The sequence below is a fragment of the Myotis brandtii genome, unplaced genomic scaffold (assembly GCF_000412655.1).
Source record: "Myotis brandtii unplaced genomic scaffold, ASM41265v1 scaffold967, whole genome shotgun sequence".
Classification (NCBI taxonomy): Eukaryota; Metazoa; Chordata; class Mammalia; order Chiroptera; family Vespertilionidae; genus Myotis; species Myotis brandtii.
In genome coordinates, this window is record NW_005372006.1 from 231073 (window position 1) to 251933 (window position 20861).

At 35.8% G+C, this 20861-nt stretch overlaps 1 protein-coding gene across 4 annotated transcripts in view; it reads left to right on the forward strand.

The window, feature by feature from the left end:
• ATP2B1 (ATPase, Ca++ transporting, plasma membrane 1) overlaps nt 1–20861 on the forward strand; it is a 63574-nt gene that overhangs the window by 18450 nt on the left and 24263 nt on the right. For all 4 annotated transcript variants that reach the window (XM_005886276.2, XM_005886271.2, XM_005886272.2 and 1 more), the window contains exons 5-14: nt 1923–2063; nt 4542–4580; nt 5352–5513; nt 6947–7161; nt 9057–9299; nt 10670–10911; nt 13779–14016; nt 19192–19371; nt 19993–20080; nt 20425–20531. In XM_005886276.2, the coding sequence (XP_005886338.1) occupies nt 1923–2063; nt 4542–4580; nt 5352–5513; nt 6947–7161; nt 9057–9299; nt 10670–10911; nt 13779–14016; nt 19192–19371; nt 19993–20080; nt 20425–20531 (1655 nt within the window). The remainder of the gene's footprint in view (nt 1–1922; nt 2064–4541; nt 4581–5351; nt 5514–6946; nt 7162–9056; nt 9300–10669; nt 10912–13778; nt 14017–19191; nt 19372–19992; nt 20081–20424; nt 20532–20861) is intronic.

Consider the following 20861-nt stretch of genomic DNA (forward strand, 5'->3'; position numbering starts at 1 on the left):
GCTTCTTAAATTTAGATCTTTAAAAGCAGTTTTTAGTTAGCAGTGGGGCTATGGCTAGAACAAAAACTGTTTATTTTGAGCACATTAATTGCCAACATATGATTACCTGTGGTAAGGAAGAACAAAACATAAAACATTTACATCATCTGAAAGCCAGAATTTTTAAAAGAAACAAACTGTCTTTTACACATAGTGCTTGCCCAATAAATGTTGTTTTGCTGTCCTAAATTTCATTTATTGTTTCCCTTGCATTTTCACTGGCAAAGAAACTAATAATTAGTGAAATACTTAGAATATAGGTTGTTAAAGCAAGAAAATCAAAGGCCTAAAAAATTCTTATTGGATATTTTACTCCATAATTGATAGCTAAAATTCTTAAGTACTGAAGTAAGCACATATGCCTTATGATTTTACTAGAGGCCTGATGCATGGATGGTGCACCGGTGGGGTCGCTCAGCCTGGCCTGTGCCCTCTCGCAATCCCAGACCCCTCAGGGGATGTCAGACTGTCAGTTTCAGCCCAATCCCCGCAGATCAGGCCGAGGGACTCCACCAGTGCACAAATCTGTGCACTGGGCCTCTGGTATGCATATAAGATCTTGGATTAATTTATTCCCGCCCTCCTCTCCCTCCCTTCCCTTTGAGATTCATCAGTCTGTTCCATGTTTCCATACCTGTGTGTTGAGCATTTGTCCCCTGGTGGTCAGTGCACATCATAGCTACTGGTCAAATGGTGGAAAGGTCGCTTAGGCTTTTATATATATAGATTTAGCAAATAACCTTTGAGCATTGACTTGTTACATAAGATGGTGGTAGGTGCTGTAGACCCTGTCCTCCCAGTGGCTGTGAACTAGGAGATCAAATAAATAAGTGATAACTGAAGAAGACTTGAGTGTTTAAAAAAAGTGTTAAGTTTCAAAAGCTACTTAAAATTCTCCAAAATATTAGAGAGGTAGGAAGCCTTTTAGCGATTGATAAAAGGTACAGTTGAAGAACTGTAAACAAACTTATCAGCATTACATTGTAAGAAGATTATGTCCTCTGTCCTCTGACAGAGCAGGGTTGAATGTTTGCCTTGCCATTTAATAGTGGTATAACCTTGGGCATGTTTCTAGGAAGTAAGAATAAACATGTCTGCCAACTCTGGACATTGTTGTCAGGGGTGGTCTCAATTGAATCAGTATTCCCATGTCTGCTCCCTAGCTTTCTGTAATGGAATGTTATATTGAAGTAGTGGGTGAAAGGTTTGAAAGCTTGGTTGATCTCAAGGTGATCTTGCACTTAGTCCAGTGGGCAGTATAGCCTCAGAAGTTTTTGAGCTATGAGAGGTTTAAGACAAAAATCACATTTTGGGAAGATTAAAACATTTCGGGATGAACTATAAACATAGATTTAGGTACCTACGAGGCTGCTGTGGTAATCTTGGCAGACTGGGATGAGGGTCTGGGTTAGGTAGAGGTTGTGGGGTTGAGTGTGGGAAATGGGGCATCTGTTGCTGTGGAATCCCTTTGGTTATAAGCACGTTTCTTTTTTGAACAATGCATTTCTCGGGAAAAGGCCCTGATGATGATGATGATGATGATAGAATTTTTTAAGTTGAGCATTTATTTTCAACAAATTCCAGGCACTGTGCTGAGCACTTTGCATTTATAGGCTTGAGTCTCACTCTAGATCTGTTGTAGCCATTTTTTGAGATGTTATAATTAGCCCAATGATAAATGAGTTGGTCGAGTTGTGTTAAACTCAGATATGAGTGATTACAGAGTTAAAACCTTAAGCATAAGAATTTAGGTTTTGTTTAATGTTTTCTTTGAGTTCATTTTATTAAATATTAAGGATATTAAAGACAATGTTACTAAAATTTGAAATTTGGTGATAGGAGGAAAAATCTATTTAAATAAGTAAACAAGTTTTCTGTTGTAGGTACTCATGTAATGGAAGGCTCTGGAAGAATGGTAGTTACTGCTGTAGGTATAAATTCTCAAACTGGAATTATTTTTACCTTACTTGGAGCTGGAGGTGAAGAAGAAGAGAAGAAAGATGAGAAGAAAAAGGAAAAGAAAAGTAAGAATGGCGATTTGCTATAAGAATTGGTATTTGAAAAAATGGCAACTAAATTATAAGATGTAAAACATACACTTCTTTTATGAAGTTTGATATGAAAAATTCTACAAAAAAGTTACAGTATTGCCCAATATTGTCCTGTAAAGTGGTAGAATTAGTGGAGGGAAAGTTTTTCTTTTAGGTTAAATCAGGGGTCCTCAAACTTTTTAAACAGGGGGCCAGTTCACTGTCCCTCAGACCGTTGGAGGGCCGGACTATAGTTAAAAAAAAAAACTATGAACAAATTCCTATGCACACTGCACATACCTTATTTTGAAGTAAAAAAACAAAACGGGAACAAATACAGTATTTGTATTTGCATGTGGCCCGCGGGCCGTAGTTTGAGGACCCCTGGGTTAAATAGTCCATGAAAGGCTTTTAGTGAATGCATCAGTCCCCATTACCATGGGGTAACTTCATCTTGAACCACTCCCATTGTCTTTATTCTGTTTATTCTCTAGTTTTAGACTCTCCCTGTCATCTGACCAGAAAATGAATTAAACTCTTGCTTCCCGTCTGCGTTTTTTTTCTGCTACTTTAGTAGTAGCCTTCTTTGCCAGCCTTATTACATTTTGGACTCATTGAGCTTTTAATCTTCAGTCTGTACTTACGTAGGTGTCAAAGACTTTACTTTGACACCTACTATGTTTGTTGTGTAATATTCAGCTCATCATTAGATATGAAGATCTTTATTTTGATCCATTGTATCTGCTATCCCAAGTTATCTATCCAGCAAACTTGATAACCGTAGTTCACCTATAAGGATCTTATAAGAAATTCCATCATACATAGTGAGACAACTCAGAATCACTTAGTTGGACAGCATGATACTTTTTTTCTAAAAGTCCTCCCCACCCTGCTTTTGTGTCTGCTGTATCGCAGTTTTCTTCCACTCGGGATCACTCCAGAGTTTTTTCACTTTAAACTGACAGCAGTTTACTGTGGTTTAACCACTTAGATTTATTTAATTTTACTTAAGAGTAGTAAGCCCATATTTCTCTCACACACATAAGTATTTTGAGATCTTGTAAAATAAATGTCGTGCTAATATCTTGGTGTGTTCTAACTACAGCAGTGTTTTGTTCTTTAGGTTTTGTCTTTAGCTGTGAAATCTTCATTTCAAACAAAAAAGTGTTTGAAAAGTTCTTGCTGCAAGTGAGGGTAGCAAGCTCCACATTCTAGGTTTTTCCTGTCCCTCACCACAGCCCTCCCATCTGCCCCCTTTAGGTTTCTTAAGAGTGAAAGGCAATTTGAAAACCAGTAATAATGATACCGTTTATTGAATGCTTTATATGCATTATCTCATACACTGTGCTGCATCCTAATTTAAAGGAGTCTAGTGAAGAGGCCTTATTAAAAAATAAAGGGAAGTTGTGTCATGACTTTGTTCTCATTGCCTCCACAGTGTCTTTTCCAGTAAGCACCCTTTTTTATGTCTTACAAACCTGTTTTTCTTAATCCAGTCAAGGGTATTCCCAGGAATTAATATCTAATTCATTGTCTACCATTTTTTGTTCTTGGGTTGTTTTGGTTGTTGTTATTTTTTAATAGAACGAGACACCATTTTTCATCTGTGGACTTCCAGCCCTCCTCCAGTCACAGGCAGCCCAGAGCAGGGTAATCTGTCTCAGTTCCTTAGTCGTCTGGAATGTGGCTCTCTGGTCTCTCTCCAGCTTGAGGTCATTGAAAGTAGCTAGGTGTTCTCTTACTATCTCCTCATTTATCTTGAGCCTCTGTTCCATCTTGACCATATTTGTTCCACGTCTTCCAGTTTGAAGATAGTTCTCCTTGATAGAGAAGTTGGAAGAAAAATAGACTAAATGATTGTGCTTCTTCTCTGTTCTTTCTAATATTATCCTACCTACTTCCAAACACTAGACCCATTCCCTCCTTGATGACCGTATTGCTTCAGACATTCTCATCTTTCTCTTTTCTCCAAATCTAAGCCAGTTATTATAATGAACTCAACTGATAGTACATTCATGTTCTAGTTTCACTTACTTGCCTCCACTGTCTTTTATACAGGTAGTGTTTTTGTTCTTATTCCCATCAAAGCTCTCCTGCTTATTGTATTTCTATGACATTTCTCTCTCTCTCTCTACCCCTGTCCTTTTCTGCTTTCTTAGGAGTATATCTGTATTTAGTTTGAACACCTCTTATATTATATTTGGGTTTACTACAGCGTAAAAGAGTAAAGTCTTATGGAGAAATCAAACAAGTATAGATGCCCAAATTATTTTGGAGTATTATTCCCCTATGGTTAAGACCAGGGAGTAATTGGCCAGTAGGTCATTACAAACTAGATGCTTCCTAATCTGTACAAACACACGTAGCACTGTGTAACAATGCTGTTATAGAAATGTGAACTACCTTTGCATAATTTAGCATGGCTGTATTCATTTCTTTTGGAAAGCTTTAATTCCCATTTTGTTCCTACAGATAAGAAACAAGATGGAGCTATTGAGAATCGCAACAAAGGTAAATTCAGGTGGATAAAAGTATAGTTAGCTTCTTTTCATTATCCAAAAATATATCTAATGTGTACTATATTCATCCAAAAGTGTAAGATCCAGGTAGCAGGGAAAAATCAGCAATATATGTTAACTTGGTTAAGCTCTCTTCCTGTTAGTGCCCCAGTTGTGCTGCCTTTGCAGTGTTAATACATTTTAATTGTGATTTGTGCTAGTAAGTGTAGAAAAATCCAGATGTACGTAACTTTCAACTTAAACATTTTGGGTAGTATAAATTGGTTACTATGTCACTACTAGCAAAAATGCATAAGAAACAAAACATATAACATATTTTTGGATCTATTTAATAGTCTGTACACATAGGTATTTCTCTATGTGTAAGATGATACATAATATTCTGCATTATAGTAGAAATTATATAGAAGGGACTTGGGATGTTTGGAGTAAGTCTCATTACCTAATACAACTCAGGGGAAGATAAATGATTTGGTGTTTAGTTCTTAGTTTAAGGACCCTATATTTCTTCCTTTCTATGCCTCATTTGTATTATGTATTACAACATTCTCAAGTCTGGTACACAGTTTCACAACCAAGTCTCACTGTTGTCTTATTTTTCTCTGGGTAAGACATATCATACAACATGTGCACACACAAAGCTGAATGTTTAAATCTTTCCTAGTTTCTAAAAGAAAACTGGTTTTTATCAAAACTTGCTTCAAAATGTCAAGTTCTATGTGCCTTTAAAATGTAGTGAAATTACATTTGCTCTTAAATGCAGCAAAAGCCCAGGATGGTGCAGCCATGGAAATGCAGCCTTTGAAGAGTGAAGATGGTGGAGATGGTGATGAAAAAGACAAAAAGAAATCAAATTTGCCAAAAAAGGAAAAATCTGTTTTACAAGGGAAACTTACAAAGCTGGCTGTTCAGATTGGCAAAGCAGGTATGATACATAAAGGAAAGTAAGGTGTTTATTTTAAAATACACTAACTTCCTGCTTACAAATCATCTTTTGACATACTTAAGGCTGGAAAATCATTGCTTTGTGGCTGGAGGGGGAGTTAAAAGTATTTTCAGTTTTATCCACAGTGTACCAGGTCTTCTGAGTTATTGACAATCCTCTTCATTGCTTAGAGGCTATTGTCCCCGCATTACATAGAGCCTACGTCCTCTGTCAGCTAGCTAATACGTGGGTAGATTAGCGCATAAGTCTGCCAGTTCACAAGCCCATGCTCTCATCTCTGAATTTCTGGGAACAATGGAGAAGGGCTAGCAGTGAGGTTCCTCCAGGCACATTACCCAACTATATTTTATTTAAAAGAAATTTCTATCACACATTTTGTCCATCTTTTTACTATTTATGAAAAATTTAGGTGTATGTTTTTCTAGAAGTTATAGTTTAGTTCATTAAATGGAGTAGTTCATCATTCTGCTGAGGCTGAAATTACTAAACTGTTGCCATCACTAGAAAACACATGTTGAGAGAACCACTCTATTGAAAAATAAAAAGCAAACAGAGCATGTCCTCCAGCGGTATCACCTTTGTGAATTGGCACATTTTATTAAATCAGGTAAATTGCATTATTTTATTACTTCCTAGGAATGTGTTAGGAAAAGTTATGTTTTTGCTTTTGTCCTCAAGAAGTTTATTATCTAATACAAATATATGCTTCTTTTAATAAATAAGGCAACTGATAATACTGACTCCATAGTGTTGGGGATACGGGTGAATTTTAAGATAGTGATGGTTTTTAGTAAGCATTGACTTTGGTTATTAGACCCAGATATGTGGACTTACCTTATTTTTTAATGTTCATTTAGATGGGGCTAAATAACCCACAAAATAGAGAGGTAAATGATTCATACTACATGATTAACTCTTGTTTTTCTAAGTTAATGAAGTAATAAGGATAGACTAAAGATAATGATTCAGATAATTTTTTTAATTAAAAAGATAGGGTTGAATATTTAATTTCACGTCTTCTCATTCATCAGATTCTTATTGGATTGTCTTTCAGCAACAGGTAAGTTCCCAATATGTAAAGCACCAGCTTATGCTAAGTTTTTGGTATTTTCTTATCAGTGCCTATTATTTTGTCTCAGCTTTAGTAGAAGACCAAAGAGGATACAGTTAAGTCTAGGAAACAATCCTAAACAATTTCTCCCAGTTCTCCTAGGGACAAGACTACACTTGGAAGCAAAAATTAAATATGACAATGTCAAGGGCAAAAAAGGATGTTAACAATTTCCCAAAGAAATTAAAATAAGTATTACCAAACCAGCTGTAATTCTTCCAGTGGCCAGTTTGTAACTGACAATGGATAGTGTCTGGAATATTTAAATAATTACATTTTTCTTTTCTTTGTATACTGAAAGGTTTGTTGATGTCTGCCATCACAGTTATCATTCTAGTGTTATATTTTGTAATTGATACATTCTGGGTTCAGAAGAGACAATGGCTTGCTGAGTGCACACCGATTTACATACAATATTTTGTGAAGTTCTTCATTATTGGAGTTACGGTTTTAGTGGTAGCTGTGCCAGAAGGTCTTCCACTTGCAGTCACTATCTCATTGGCTTACTCAGTCAAGGTAAGTAGAAATGGTTAAGGAGATGTACTAAGTTTAAAGTACCAGCTGGGGTGGAAATGCACGTTTGATTATTCTTGTTTTTCATTCTGAAAGGAAGAGAATTTCATAAATTTACACTTGTTTGCTTTAGAAATGCTGTCATTGATTCCATCCTTTTCCCCCAGTTGAGGATCCCAGTACATAGAGACCTGTACATTCCTTGGAGCGGTGGTCGCCAACCTTTCGGACCTCACGGACCACTAGTGGTCCGCTACCTTGGCGACCGCTACCTTGGAGGACAGCCTTGCCACAAAACTAAGCACAACTCTGCTAGGCAGACTTGTAGCTTAATTTTCATTGTATAGTATTTATGTTGTCAAGTCATGTTCCCTCCTTTTTCTCATTGTAAGATTAAGAATGTCTTTTACTGTGGTATAAGAGCAAAGAAAGGGTTCACTCCAGTCCAACCTTCTAAAGCAAGGATGGGGAATGTCCAGCCCAGGGCTGTGAAATCATTTGGTCTGACCCTGCCAGGGCATTAGGGGTGAGTCAATTAAATGTTGACCAAATATAGCAGGCTAATTTTTAAGTTGATAATTTTGTATGGCCCACGAATGGTGTTATAAAGTATCCAAATGGCTGTTGGCAGAAAAAGGTTCCCCACCTCTGGTCTAAAGCCTCCTTGTTTCCATTCTTCTACTCCCGTTACTTCATAGTCTAGCCTTCACTTGTTCCTTTCACTGAGGTGTAGTCTTTATGGATCCTCTGTTAGTGCTTTGCAAAATCGAACACATTTTCTTTACTGTAGAAAGACCTTTATTCTTTTTTATTTTTAATATTTTTTTTATTGATTTCAGAAAGGAAGGGGGAGGGAGAGAGAGAGAGGACCATCAGTGATGAGAGAGAATCATTGATCAGCTGCCTCCTGCACGCCCTTATTGGGGATCAAGCCCACAACCTGGGCATCGAGCCCACAACCTGGGCATGTGCCGCCCTGACCGATCAAAGGGTGACCTCCTGGTTCATAGGTTGACGCTCAACCACTGAGCCACTCAGGACAGGCAAGAACTTCATTCTTTTAATCTTTAATATTAATTTGAATCACAAGTAATATGGGAGGTACACATCTTTGTTCCCCATATTTATTTCTTCAAGGAATCACTTTTTTTTTTTGCCATATCTTGCATAGTAGTAGTTTAAAAACTCTGTTATTTTTAATTCATTCCACATATATTTTGAGAATTAATATCAAGTATTTTAACTTAAATGCCTTTTGGGGCTACTATGAAAATTTTTAATTTTTTAGAAACTATCTTTTTTGTTCTTGTAAATTAGAGAGAGGATCCAAAGAGTGAGTATATCAAGTGCATCAGCATATGGAAAAGTTAAAAATGACTCATTCTGTTTTTGGTGTGTTAACTCAAAAAAAAAAAAATCATGCAGCCCACAACCTATGTATTTCAATTGATACAAGCTACATTTTCCTTGGTGATTGATACAAAAATCTTCTCACTTCTACTTTATAAAGAGACTTAATCCTTAAATGTAATATACGCTGACACTGCTCTAAGTACATCTGTACATAGAGAACAGATTATCAATGCTCTTGTAATGTGAGGACCCTTCGCAGAAGCTTTTGGAGGCAGTGTAGAGTTGATGTGATCTGTAGATGGGTGCCGGTATCTGTTTCATTTACTAGATTATGTTATGCAGTGGTCAAATTATTGAAACCTAAGAAAGCTTATTTGGATAGGTCAAATGTACTAAAATCCTCCAATATTAAATTATTGGTTTATATTGTGTATATGTATATAGTTGGGAATTTTCATTCTGATTATTAAGCAGTTTATGATTTTAATGTAATGAGGCTATTGGTTTTATATGTAGCTTACCTAAAATTTTTTTTGTCACCGTAGAAAATGATGAAAGATAATAACTTAGTAAGGCATCTGGATGCTTGTGAAACCATGGGAAATGCCACAGCCATTTGCTCAGATAAAACAGGAACATTGACAATGAACAGAATGACAGTTGTTCAAGCTTATATAAATGAAAAGCATTACAAAAAGGTTCCTGAGCCGGAAGCTATTCCACCAAATATCTTGTCTTATCTTGTAACAGGAATTTCAGTGAATTGTGCTTATACATCAAAAATACTGGTAGGTTTCTTTAATAAATTATGCATGAAAATTGATTTTTTTTTATTTGTAATTAGATTGTATATAGATCTTCAGACCTACCTTTACTATATATATAAATTGAAGAACTGAATTGTGTTGTTTTTAAAAGGCATATATCCATATAATGTATATAAGTTCCTTTGATACAATTTGTGTTGCAAGTAAGAGCTATTGGTCAAAATATACATTTTGTTTACCTGTAACTTTCTCCTCCTCTATTTTGAATTTCCTGTATTTAGACACTCTTAAGCCTTATAACCAGAACAAGTCCTTAATTTTAAATTCTTATTAAGCTCATTTTTTGAAAGACTAGGCTGTTTTATTTTTGTAGATAAAAATAAAAAGACTTTTGTAGAAAGTCAACTCACAGTTTTCTAGAGAAAATTTTGAAACCAGATTACAATTTAAAATAATGTTTTCTTATGCATGCTATATGTTCTTTTTTGGAAGGTGATGCTTGACCTTTAGTAACTAACTCAATAAAGTAATTCTAGACTTGCACTACCTTAGAGTAAAATACTTTCAACTTTTTAAGTTTTTTTTAACTTTATAAGTTTTAAAAGTCTTATTTATAACATAAAACATGAAATTATTTCACTTGATATGTGTTCTAGTGATTTATGTATGAAAACCATGAACAAAATTAATACTGCAAGTTGTTCAGTGAAAAATGCACCAATTGATTATTGGATTGGAAGTTAATAGAGATCTTGGTTCTAGATCTGACTTTGCCTTTTACTAGCAGAAAGTCTGAGCTTTGCTTTCTTTAATTATTAAGTAAAGACAGTTACATCTGCCCTTAATATTTCTGTGATGATTATATGAGGTAAAACTTGTGAAAATACTACGAAAAAATAAAGCTTTTATATACATTTAAGGCAATAGTGCTTTATTTTAACACATAAACTTTTGTTTTAAGCCATAAAAATTGTAAAGTAGATCTAATTTTGAATTATTTAATATAAATGTTGAGTGAAAACAGGAAGAGAAAATGAGAGAAATTAAAGTTAAGCCCCATTACCCATGTCAGGAACCATGACTTATTTAAATCTTGCATCATAAGTGCTCCTGTTTTTCAGATGCTGATGCCAAGGGCTACAACCATTGGGTAACGTGCGAAAAGTTCCCATAGCTAGTGGCAGGGCTGAGATTGGAATCCATGTCATTCTCGTCCCAGAACTCCTTTCTGCCTCATCATTCTGTGTCCCTCTCTGAAATGCCTATATCAATAGAAGTTTCCTATGTAATTTTGTTTTAAAATGTTGTATTTTGATTTATGTGTAATATATTAAACTGTCATAGAGAAACAAGATGATACTAGCTAGCGTCTAAACCTTTTTCTCTTATAGCCCCCAGAGAAAGAGGGTGGATTACCTCGTCATGTTGGTAATAAAACTGAATGTGCCTTGTTGGGATTTCTTTTGGATTTAAAACGGGATTATCAGGATGTTAGAAATGAAATACCAGAAGAATCACTGTACAAAGTCTACACCTTCAATTCTGTTAGGAAGTCCATGAGTACTGTCCTGAAAAATTCTGATGGAAGTTATCGAATATTCAGCAAGGGTGCATCTGAGATAATTCTGAAAAAGTAAGAGTAAAGTGCTGAGATGAATAAATTGCTAACTACAGTTGCTTTCTGAAATACCTACTGTGTTGTTACTGTTGCTATTTTCTTTTTGTGAATATGGAGCATTTGATGGCACCTCAGAGCTTTTAGTATATTTTAATGGTATCCTGATATTAGCCCATGGTATTCTGCCATTTTTATACTCCAGTTTCTTTTATTTCTTAGTGTTTTGCTACAGGGGAAATAAGCCCATTACATTCAATTACATCCAATCTGGTAGATTTAATAAAGTAAATCTTGATACTTGTTTTTAGACATGTTGATTTCATTGTTATATAGGATCATGAAAAATATGCCTCCTATAAAGAAAAACTGAAGTTTTTATATTCAACACTGCCTTGTAGACAGTAGACTCTAAAATGTGATGAATGAATTTTAGATTAGTTTTTTAAATAGCAAAGCATTAAAACTAGGTCTTGAGAATTTTCCTTTTATATCAGAATGAGGTTTTATCCTATTTATGCTGCTGTGGTGTCATATTTAAGTATCTTCTATCATTTTGAATGATAATCTTTCTCTTTTACCGTCCTTATACAGACAGGTAGCTTTAATTTTAATATTAAATGTTTATAATTTCTCCAATGTTTATGTGCTATTACAAGTATTAAAATTATTTGGGTTTCTTTAATTACAGTAGAGAACTTTTAAAAAATTACGAGCAATTTTGGAAATATAGAACTCATTTGAAATTACAACACTTAGAATATTGTACTTCTAATTTGCTTGTAAATGGACTATAGTATGTGTTATCTTAATGAATACTTGACAGATTATGGTCTCTAGGCTTAAGGGACAAGTATAAAATTAATGATAAGGCAGCCTATGACAGGTGTGTAAAGTTTTAAGATGAAAGATTTTACTATGAAGGATGAAGCATTTGAGATAGGTTTGGGTATGAAATGAGTGCATCAAGGTGAAAGGAATCCATATCTGAGGAAAAGAGTTGGGTATGCAGGCTGTATGCAGGGGGATAGCTAGTATATAGTTCATCTGAGAAGACATGGGCTGTTGTGGCACACAGGCCACCTAGAGCTTTCTGCTCCCTTCACAGTAAGCTTGGTTATCTGATTTCAGTGTGAAGTTTAGAAAATTTTTGCATCCATGGCTTGCTGGGTAGCAGATAGAAGGTACAGGGCAGATTTTTAAAATCAAGAAACAATCAGGCTTTGATGCTTTCCTGGAACTCACTGGCTTTGGGATTTTAGGCAAATTTTTTCCTTAGCTTTCATTTTTCTCCACTGAAAATGAGGGTGAAAACTTTCAACTCTGTAACAGTAAAAAAAAAAAAAATGCATTTAAACATAGCATGGAGTCTGATATATAATAAGTATACAGTAACTATTTCCAAGTGATATTTACATTTTGTTGTAGAGGCTCTTAAACATTAGGCTGAGCAATTCAAGCTTAGATAAGGTGGGGTGGCAATGGGGGGATGGGGACACATATGTAATACCTTAATCAATAAAGAAAAAATAAATAAAAACTTAGTTAAGTAAGGTCAGATAATGGGACTGAAGTATTTTTTTCATCATATAGCGGGATGATCAAAGCTGCAGTTGAAGATAATTCTTACGGCAGGAAATACGATGGGTTGGGGAGGAGAGAAGGGACTAGAGACAGTTATCAAAAGGCTGTTACAATAAATAGCTCTAGCTCAGAGTAAGAGCCAGAAGTCACTAACAGGAGGAAGAGAAAGAAGAGGCACCATTCAAAAGACAGTTCAGAGAATAAATATGTAGCGCTTTCGAAGTAATGTATATAGATAAGGAAAAAGTACTCAGGTGAGATTTTAGACTTATAGCAGCTCTTCAAATAACATTGTTTCATTCAACAACATTTGTTAGAATGTTGATGAGATGCCATAGGAATTTAATCTTGGTTTGTATCGATTAGCCTGTGGTAAAATTGGTTTCCTTAATACATCATTTCACTTAAAGTCACAGAACCTGTTGATGATCGTTTGGGACTTGATGTACATTGAACTTACTGGGGTACTCTTGATGTCTGTTAGATGGGCAGTGAGGAGGCAGCTTTTAGTCTTCCATGCAGTAAGATTAAGGTACCGGTACAACTTCTGAGTGGGACTCTTCAGCAGTGATGGAGAGCTTTGGAAAACAAAACGGAAAATGTAGATTTGGGAGTCACCTGCCTAGAAGCAGGAGGAGGTAGCATCACAGGGAGAGGAGCATAGAGAGGCTGTGTGAAAATAAACTTTAAATACGGAAGTCCACAGTGTAACTTTGATCTACCACATAATTAAAAGGTTGTGGCTAGTGTCACTGGCAATAAAACTATTTTGGCATTATTTCTCTCATTCAAATAGAATGCTTATTTTAATAGTAAGTTGTTGTTTTTTTCTTTCATGGTTAAAACAGCATAGGTGATGAAACAAGGTCTCAGGTAAGGGGTTGATTGAACTTAGCTTTTTACTTTAAAAAAAGAAAATATTTGTCAATTTTGTGTTAATCGTTATTAATGTCTAACTCTGTACCAAAATGGGTAGGTGCATAGTTTATTCTTCTCTGCTACTAGGGGTTCTTTGTGAAAATTTAAAAGCTTTGTATTTCCAAAAGAGAAGGTTTAGGTAATATCTAGAGTAACTGATAAAGTGGAGAGCTATCAACAGAAAGCTATAAAAATTGGAACTGTTTTATAAAGGGGAGAGTGAAAAGTGAATATGATTTAAGTCTGTAAAAATACAACATAATGGAATTCTCTAAATTTCAGCTATCAGATCCCATGATTTCTAGCCCTTCCAGTTCACTTTAAATGCCATTCATAATTATTTCTGTTAATTATTTATGTTTGGATTCAACATTTCCTTTTAGGTGTTTCAAAATCTTGAGTGCTAATGGTGAGGCAAAAGTATTCAGACCAAGGGACCGTGATGATATTATAAAAACTGTGATTGAACCGATGGCATCAGAAGGCTTGAGAACCATATGTCTTGCATTCAGAGATTTCCCAGCAGGAGAACCAGAACCAGACTGGGATAATGAAAATGATATTGTCACCGGCCTTACATGCATTGCTGTTGTGGGGATTGAAGATCCAGTGAGACCGGAGGTGGTGAAACATTCTGTGTTCTGCATGTGCAGAATCTCTTACCTGTAGAGGACCTGGGCACTAACTATAATCAGTTTCCTAGCAAACCTCTCAGTGCTGATGATCTTACTTTTTCTCTGTGAATCCAAGATAAGTGAAATAATAGTGCTTGTGATGCAATGCTATTTATAGTTTATCTCCTTGTTTGTTTTTTTACTATTTATAGTTTAGACAGCTTCTCTTTGAGATGCTGTGTTTATAGCATTATAACCTAGCATAGTGCCTTCAACTAAGTAGGTTTTTCCGTTTATATTAAATTAAAAAAACAGATACCATTAAGTTGTTTTTAGTCTCTAGACTAGCACTGTTCAGTTGACAGTTGAACTCTGTGATGATAAAAATGTTCTATATATTGTTCAGTACAGTAGCCACTGGCCATATGTGACTACCGAGTTCTCAAATGTGGGTGATACAACCGAAAACCTGAATTTTTTATTTTACTTGATGTAAATTAAAGCATTTTGCTATCTACCATATTGGATAGCATATAACTCTCGACTTAGCTTTTCTTCTTCATTATCTTTTTATTTTAAGTTTATTGAGCAACTAATGTATCCAGGCACTATACTAGGGAACTAGAGACATAAAGATTTTTGAGATCTGACCTCTGGCCTTAAAGAAGTCACTTTCTGAGTGGGGGTGGACAAACATATGATAATTATAATCCAGGATGTTAGTACATTGTTAGATATACAGATAGCATGTTACATGAGCACAGACCATGAGCCCTTAACTTAATGTAAAAGCATATTTTGAGTTCTTACTGTGTGCCAGATACTATGCCAAGTGCTTTGCATGTATTATTTCTTTTCTTGTTCACTTCTGTGATTTATTACTACTCTCAATTGACAGGCTAAAAAAAAGTTAAGATATGTAGAGGTAACCTTTACAACATAGAGCTAGTGTATTTAAGTCCTGGCTCTGTCTAAAACATATGCTTAAAAAGACCACTATGCTATATTAAGCACTGGAGTGGTCAAGTAAAACTTCCTACAGGTTAATTACCTGATCTGAGTCTTAAAGGATAAGGAGGTATTAAGCTAAACCAAGAGAGAGAGAGCAGTAAGCACATTCTGAGCAAAGAAGCAATGTGAGTGAAAGCACAGACAGCTTTTGTTCACCATGAACTAATTGATTCAACCCCCAGTGTGTAGTACCAGCCACTCTTTTCTTTTTTTCTAGGCACTCCTTTAGAACTAGAAATACTGCACTAACCAGGAAACTTCTAGAAAAGTGAGATAACCAAACAGACAAAATTATAGATATGCCAAGTGAAAATACATTCTGTGAGACTTGGTCCCTGCCCTCCTAGGCCTCACATTCTGGATGTCGGGGCGGGGAGGGAGGAGTGACATTAGTAAGACAAATACACATGTGATAAAAGCTATGAAGGGCAAATAAGAACAGGGTGATGAAATAAGGCAACAGAGAGGCCACATTAGCAGTCTCTGAGGATATGACATCTGAGCTGAGATCTGATGGCTGAACATGAGCCAGCATGTAGATAGCTGCAAGAAGAGGATTCAGGCAAATGGATCGAAATATGCAGAGACCTGAAGATGAGACAGTGTTTATTTCAAAGATGGAAAGGAGGTCAGTGTGGCTAACTGGACAAGAAGGGTCAAGATGGGCAATAAGAGTTCTGAATTTTATTCTAAAATTAAAGAAATTCTGGCTAGAAATGACATGATTCATGTTGTTAAAATACTATTTAGGGTACTGGGTAAGAAATGAACTGGAAATAAAGAGGGGTAGAAGCAGGGAAGCCGGTAAGATCATTGCAGCAATTCCAGGCAAGAGATGATCATGGTTTAGATACAGCCGTGGGCAAACTACGGCCCGCGGGCCGGATCCGGCCGTTTGAAATGAATAAAACTAAAAAAAAAAAAGACCGTACCCTTTTATGTAATGATGTTTACTTTGAATTTATATTAGTTCACACAAACACTCCATCCATGCTTTTGTTCCGGCCCTCCGGTCCAGTTTAAGAACCCATTGTGGCCCTCGAGTCAAAAAGTTTGCCCACCCCTGGTTTAGAACCACAGATGTGGCCAAGGAGAAGGAAGAAAGGGGTGATTTCAAAGGAAAGTGGGGTGGGACCAATAGGAATGAGTAGGCTGGGTTTGGATATTCTGTTTTAACTTTGTTGAGATGTCTGAAACATCAGAATAAATGTCAAGTAGGCATTTGGACCTAGGAGCCTGAAAGTGGTCGAGGCTGAAGCATTCGCATTTGAGGTTAAAGGAGATCTCTGAGGAAAGTGTGTAGCTAAAGAGGATTTAGAACTGCCATGTCTCCACAATTAGACATCTTCTAGAAGAGGGGGAATCAGTCTCACTTACATAACTGGGTGGGCCTGAGATGGTAATAAGAGAATCAGAAGAAGCAGCATGTTTAGAGCTCAAGATAAATTCAGTTTGGGGTTTAGGAGTTTTGAATGCTTATAAAACACCGAAGGGGATACTTCTTAAAAAATATTTTTTCATTTCTGAGAGCGAGAGAGATACAGAAACATCAATGATGAGAGAGAATCATTGATTGGCTGTCTCCTGCGAGCCCACAACCCAGGCATGTGCCCCAACCAGGAATTGAACCGTGACCTCCTGGTTCAGAGTCTACCACTGAGCCACGACAGTCGGGCAAAGTAGATAATTTTTGCCAACCTTTGGTCAAAGCAAAACCATTCAAAGTTTTATACATTGACTTATGGCTTAAATCTTATCTAAATATAATATTAAATCAGAATGTCTACAACTGATTTCCTTTTGGAAAAAGTATTACTATTGTGTTCTTGGCATTGAGGTTAATGGAGAGTTTTATCTTTTTTAAATATGTAAATGGCACTTAATTTTTTCAGTATTACAAAATCGGATGTGTACTACTATACTAAAAGAGGCAGTGTAATGTGAAACAGCTTTCTCTTAGTATTCTGCACTATGCAGTTCTCATGTAGAGAATCTGGATTAATTAGATATCTAGGAGAAATTCATTGCATATGCATAGGTACTTGAACAAGGTACTTAGCCTCTCTTCAGTTTCTTATCTGTAAAAGTGGAGGTAGTTTAAGTTTTAACTGGAAATATTTGGTGGTTAGTGGGCAATTAATAAACGTTAGTTTGCCATTCTTAAATGTATTTGCCACATAGTTTTAACTTGAGACCAGTTTCTTTCTCTTATTAATTGTTCCCCTATTCCAAGTGATCTCAGGATAACCCTGGATCACTGGGTGCTTAGTTGGACAAATTTGGGTTACATTTTATTTCAAGTGGGATATTAGGGTATATATTACATTTATATAGCAGACCAGTACTGGTTAATTTATTTTTTAATAATCTGGGCAGGTTCTGTCCTTTCACCCACCTCTGTGTCACCAGCACCCAGCATACTGCCTGGCTTTCAGTAAATATTAAAAGTGGGTGTAAATGATGTTTCTCGCCAATGATTTGAATGACTTAGAGTTGACTGAATGGAGGGATATACTTTATATTGTAAATCCTTAAATTTAGAGATTCACTTATGTTGCAAGTAATTAAATTACACATGTTTTAAGACATAATGGTACCCTGTTTAGGATATGCTTCTCCTTGAAAAATACTCAAGGATGAATGTTTTCACAGTTGTTGAATTCAGTAGTTCAACAAATACTATGCTCTTCTTATATGCCAGGCACTTATTTGTTAAATGAATGAAAGGCATTGTACTGGGCATTGGTGATCCAAGCATGAGAAGGTAAGGGTTCTATCCTCAAGAAGCTCATTGATTTGCTGAAAACTTAGGTAAACAAGTAACTATAGTATGATGTAATGAGCTATAATGGAGGTCTGTATGATACAGATCTGTCTGAGTAGGCCATGAAAGCTCCCAGAGATATCACACTTAAATTGTATTTACAATAGAAGTCATAAACAGCTTATAGGCAAAATTAAGCCTTTAGTCATGTGTGTGTTTAAAACATTAAATATTGAGAGAGCACACACAAGTCTGGGTTTTTGCTTTTTCTTGAAAGTGTAGGTTCTGTCAACATTGGGCACTCCTTTCCCCATGGTAAAATTAGACTAGAGCTGAGTAGCTTTTATTGGGTATTCATCTCAGAGCTTGTCACTTTCAGAGTGTTTTCCTCTTTATGTTAACCTCTATGGCCTTCTTTTATGTTACCTGCATTTGCGTTTTCAACCTGTGCTCTGGTAGGATCAGCATGCATTTTCTGGTTAGAGAAGAGCAGGGAATTGCAGAAACAGGCACATAAATAGTATGTAGACCAGTCATCTATCAAGTTATATATAATAGAGAAATATTTTACATAAAGTTAGAAAAGTATTCTGAGGTTCAAGTGTAAAACTCTGTTATACTGAGAACTTTATGGTTTATAATACAACAGTAGGAGAGTCAAATATTTATAAGAAAATGGATTAGAAAAAGAACTCTTCTGTCAAGTATGTCATGTTTTAAAGGAGTAACAAACATAAAGACAGGAATATGACTTAAAAAGCTGGTGCAATAGCTTAAGCAACAAGTAGTGGGGACAAGATAAAATCGATAGCCCATCAAGGTATATAGGGTAAGGGAGATGGAAGAGGTCAGATGACCCTTAGGTTTCTGTTAGATTATAGATTTAGAAAACAAAATTTGGACACCCAAAGTTTGATGCCCACTTTTCTTGTGAAACTATGACTCCAGCTCTCAAAATGAGATGGAAAGATATAGATTTGAAAGTTACTAGCACACAGTTGGCCATTGAAGATCTGAGAGTAGGTGAGCTACCCATAATTCTAAAGAACCTCAACATTTACTCTGGTGTTGTATGGACAGTAAAACCAGAAAGGTAGGAAGCCATCCAGAGAAGAATTGCCTAATGGTTGCCAGGGAGAAAGGTGCTTTTAAAAACCTTTAGTAAATAAATAATGCAAACAGGTTAAGTTGACTGACAACTGAAAAAGAAGCCTGAACTAGGACTGGCAGTAGAAGAGGAATGAAGAGATTATTGGGAATAATTCAAGAAATACTGAATATTGAAATGAATTAAAGTTATCATTTATGGGACTATGAGGTAATGCATATTTGTTCAGTGGGGATTTTTCCCTCTGGAAATACTGATTTTCTTTTGTAATATGGATTTCTTCTTTCCATGTAAACCAGGTACCAGATGCAATAAAGAAATGTCAGAAGGCTGGAATTACTGTGCGGATGGTCACTGGTGATAATATTAATACTGCTCGGGCTATTGCCAGCAAATGTGGTATTTTACACCCTGGAGAAGATTTCCTATGTATAGAAGGTAAAGATTTCAACAGAAGAATACGAAATGAAAAAGGAGAGGTATGGGTTTTGATTTTTTAAGTGTTTTTAATGTATTAGAAATTCCATTCAACAAATGCATATTGAATATGCACTATGTTAGACATTAAGTATGAGTAAATGCAGCCAGCACCTCATCAAGCAAAACACAAGCATGTTAGGAAAAGCTACAAATTTGTGAGCACTTATTTTTCTTAATTTTAGGCCAATTTCAGAAATGCAATAGTGTAAGCGAGTAATAGGAGATGAGTTTGGAAAGGTTGATGTGAAATATATCTTAAGGGTCCCCAAAGTCTCAGAACTTTTCATGCTAATTTAAGGAGCTTCCATTTTCATAGGCAGTGGGGAGATTTTAAAAATTTGATCTTATATATATGGCAGTACTTCTCAAGCGTGAGTAGGCCTCAGAGTTACTTGGAAACCTTTTAAAAACAAATTGATGGGTAGGCCCCACCCCAGAGTATTTAATAAGATAACCCGGGGCCTTCCTCAAGCATTTGCATTTCTAACAAGTTCCCAGGAATTGCTGGTGCTGCTAGTCTGTTAACCACACTTTGAGAACCACTGATACATATCGTAGATCACTAATTTGGGATTATGAAACTAGATTTGGGTTTATTTTAACTTTGACAAAATTTATAGATTGAGCAAGAGCGGATAGACAAGATTTGGCCAAAGCTTCGAGTACTTGCAAGATCATCTCCTACTGACAAACATACACTGGTTAAAGGTAAGTAGATTTTATTTCAGTGTCCTGAAATAGTAATAGATGGTGAATATTGGGTTGAATCATGAATATCATCTTTTCCAATAAAATCTAAATATGTTTCTTTTTGACACCTTAGGTGAATGTGTTAATCTTCAGTGATTAAAACAGGATATTGCTCCTAATGTAACCTTTGTTTCTGGAGTTGTTCCTCGCCCAATATCTCAGCAGTTTCCATTTCTTATGTTTGCTTAGTTATTTATTTTTAACCTTGAGTCTGTAAAATTGACTCCTCCGGATAGTCTGCAGAATCACCTTTTTAATTAAAGGGAATGTTTTTACAGCCCAAATATTTACTTGTATTTTAGGTATAATTGACAGCACAGTCTCAGACCAGCGCCAGGTTGTAGCAGTAACCGGTGATGGTACAAATGATGGTCCGGCACTGAAAAAAGCTGATGTTGGATTTGCAATGGTAGGAGCTTACCTATTCAGGTGTTATTTACTGGCTGGGTTTTTTGTTTGTTTTGCTGTTTTTTACTAAATGTCAATTGATTTTAGATATTGTCTCTCAAAATTAGTGTGAAGAATACTATATAGTCTAAATTGATTTATAAATATAATTAGTTTATACACTAATGCAGTGAACTCTGGGTGGAGGATGACTTCTTTTCAACAATTGTAATAAGATCATACATTTACCTTATACTCTGTAAAGCATTTTAGTGTCTATCATTTCATCTGAACCTTGCAACAATCCCATTCAGTAGGAGACAAGCTCAGAAGAGTTATATATATTAAAGAT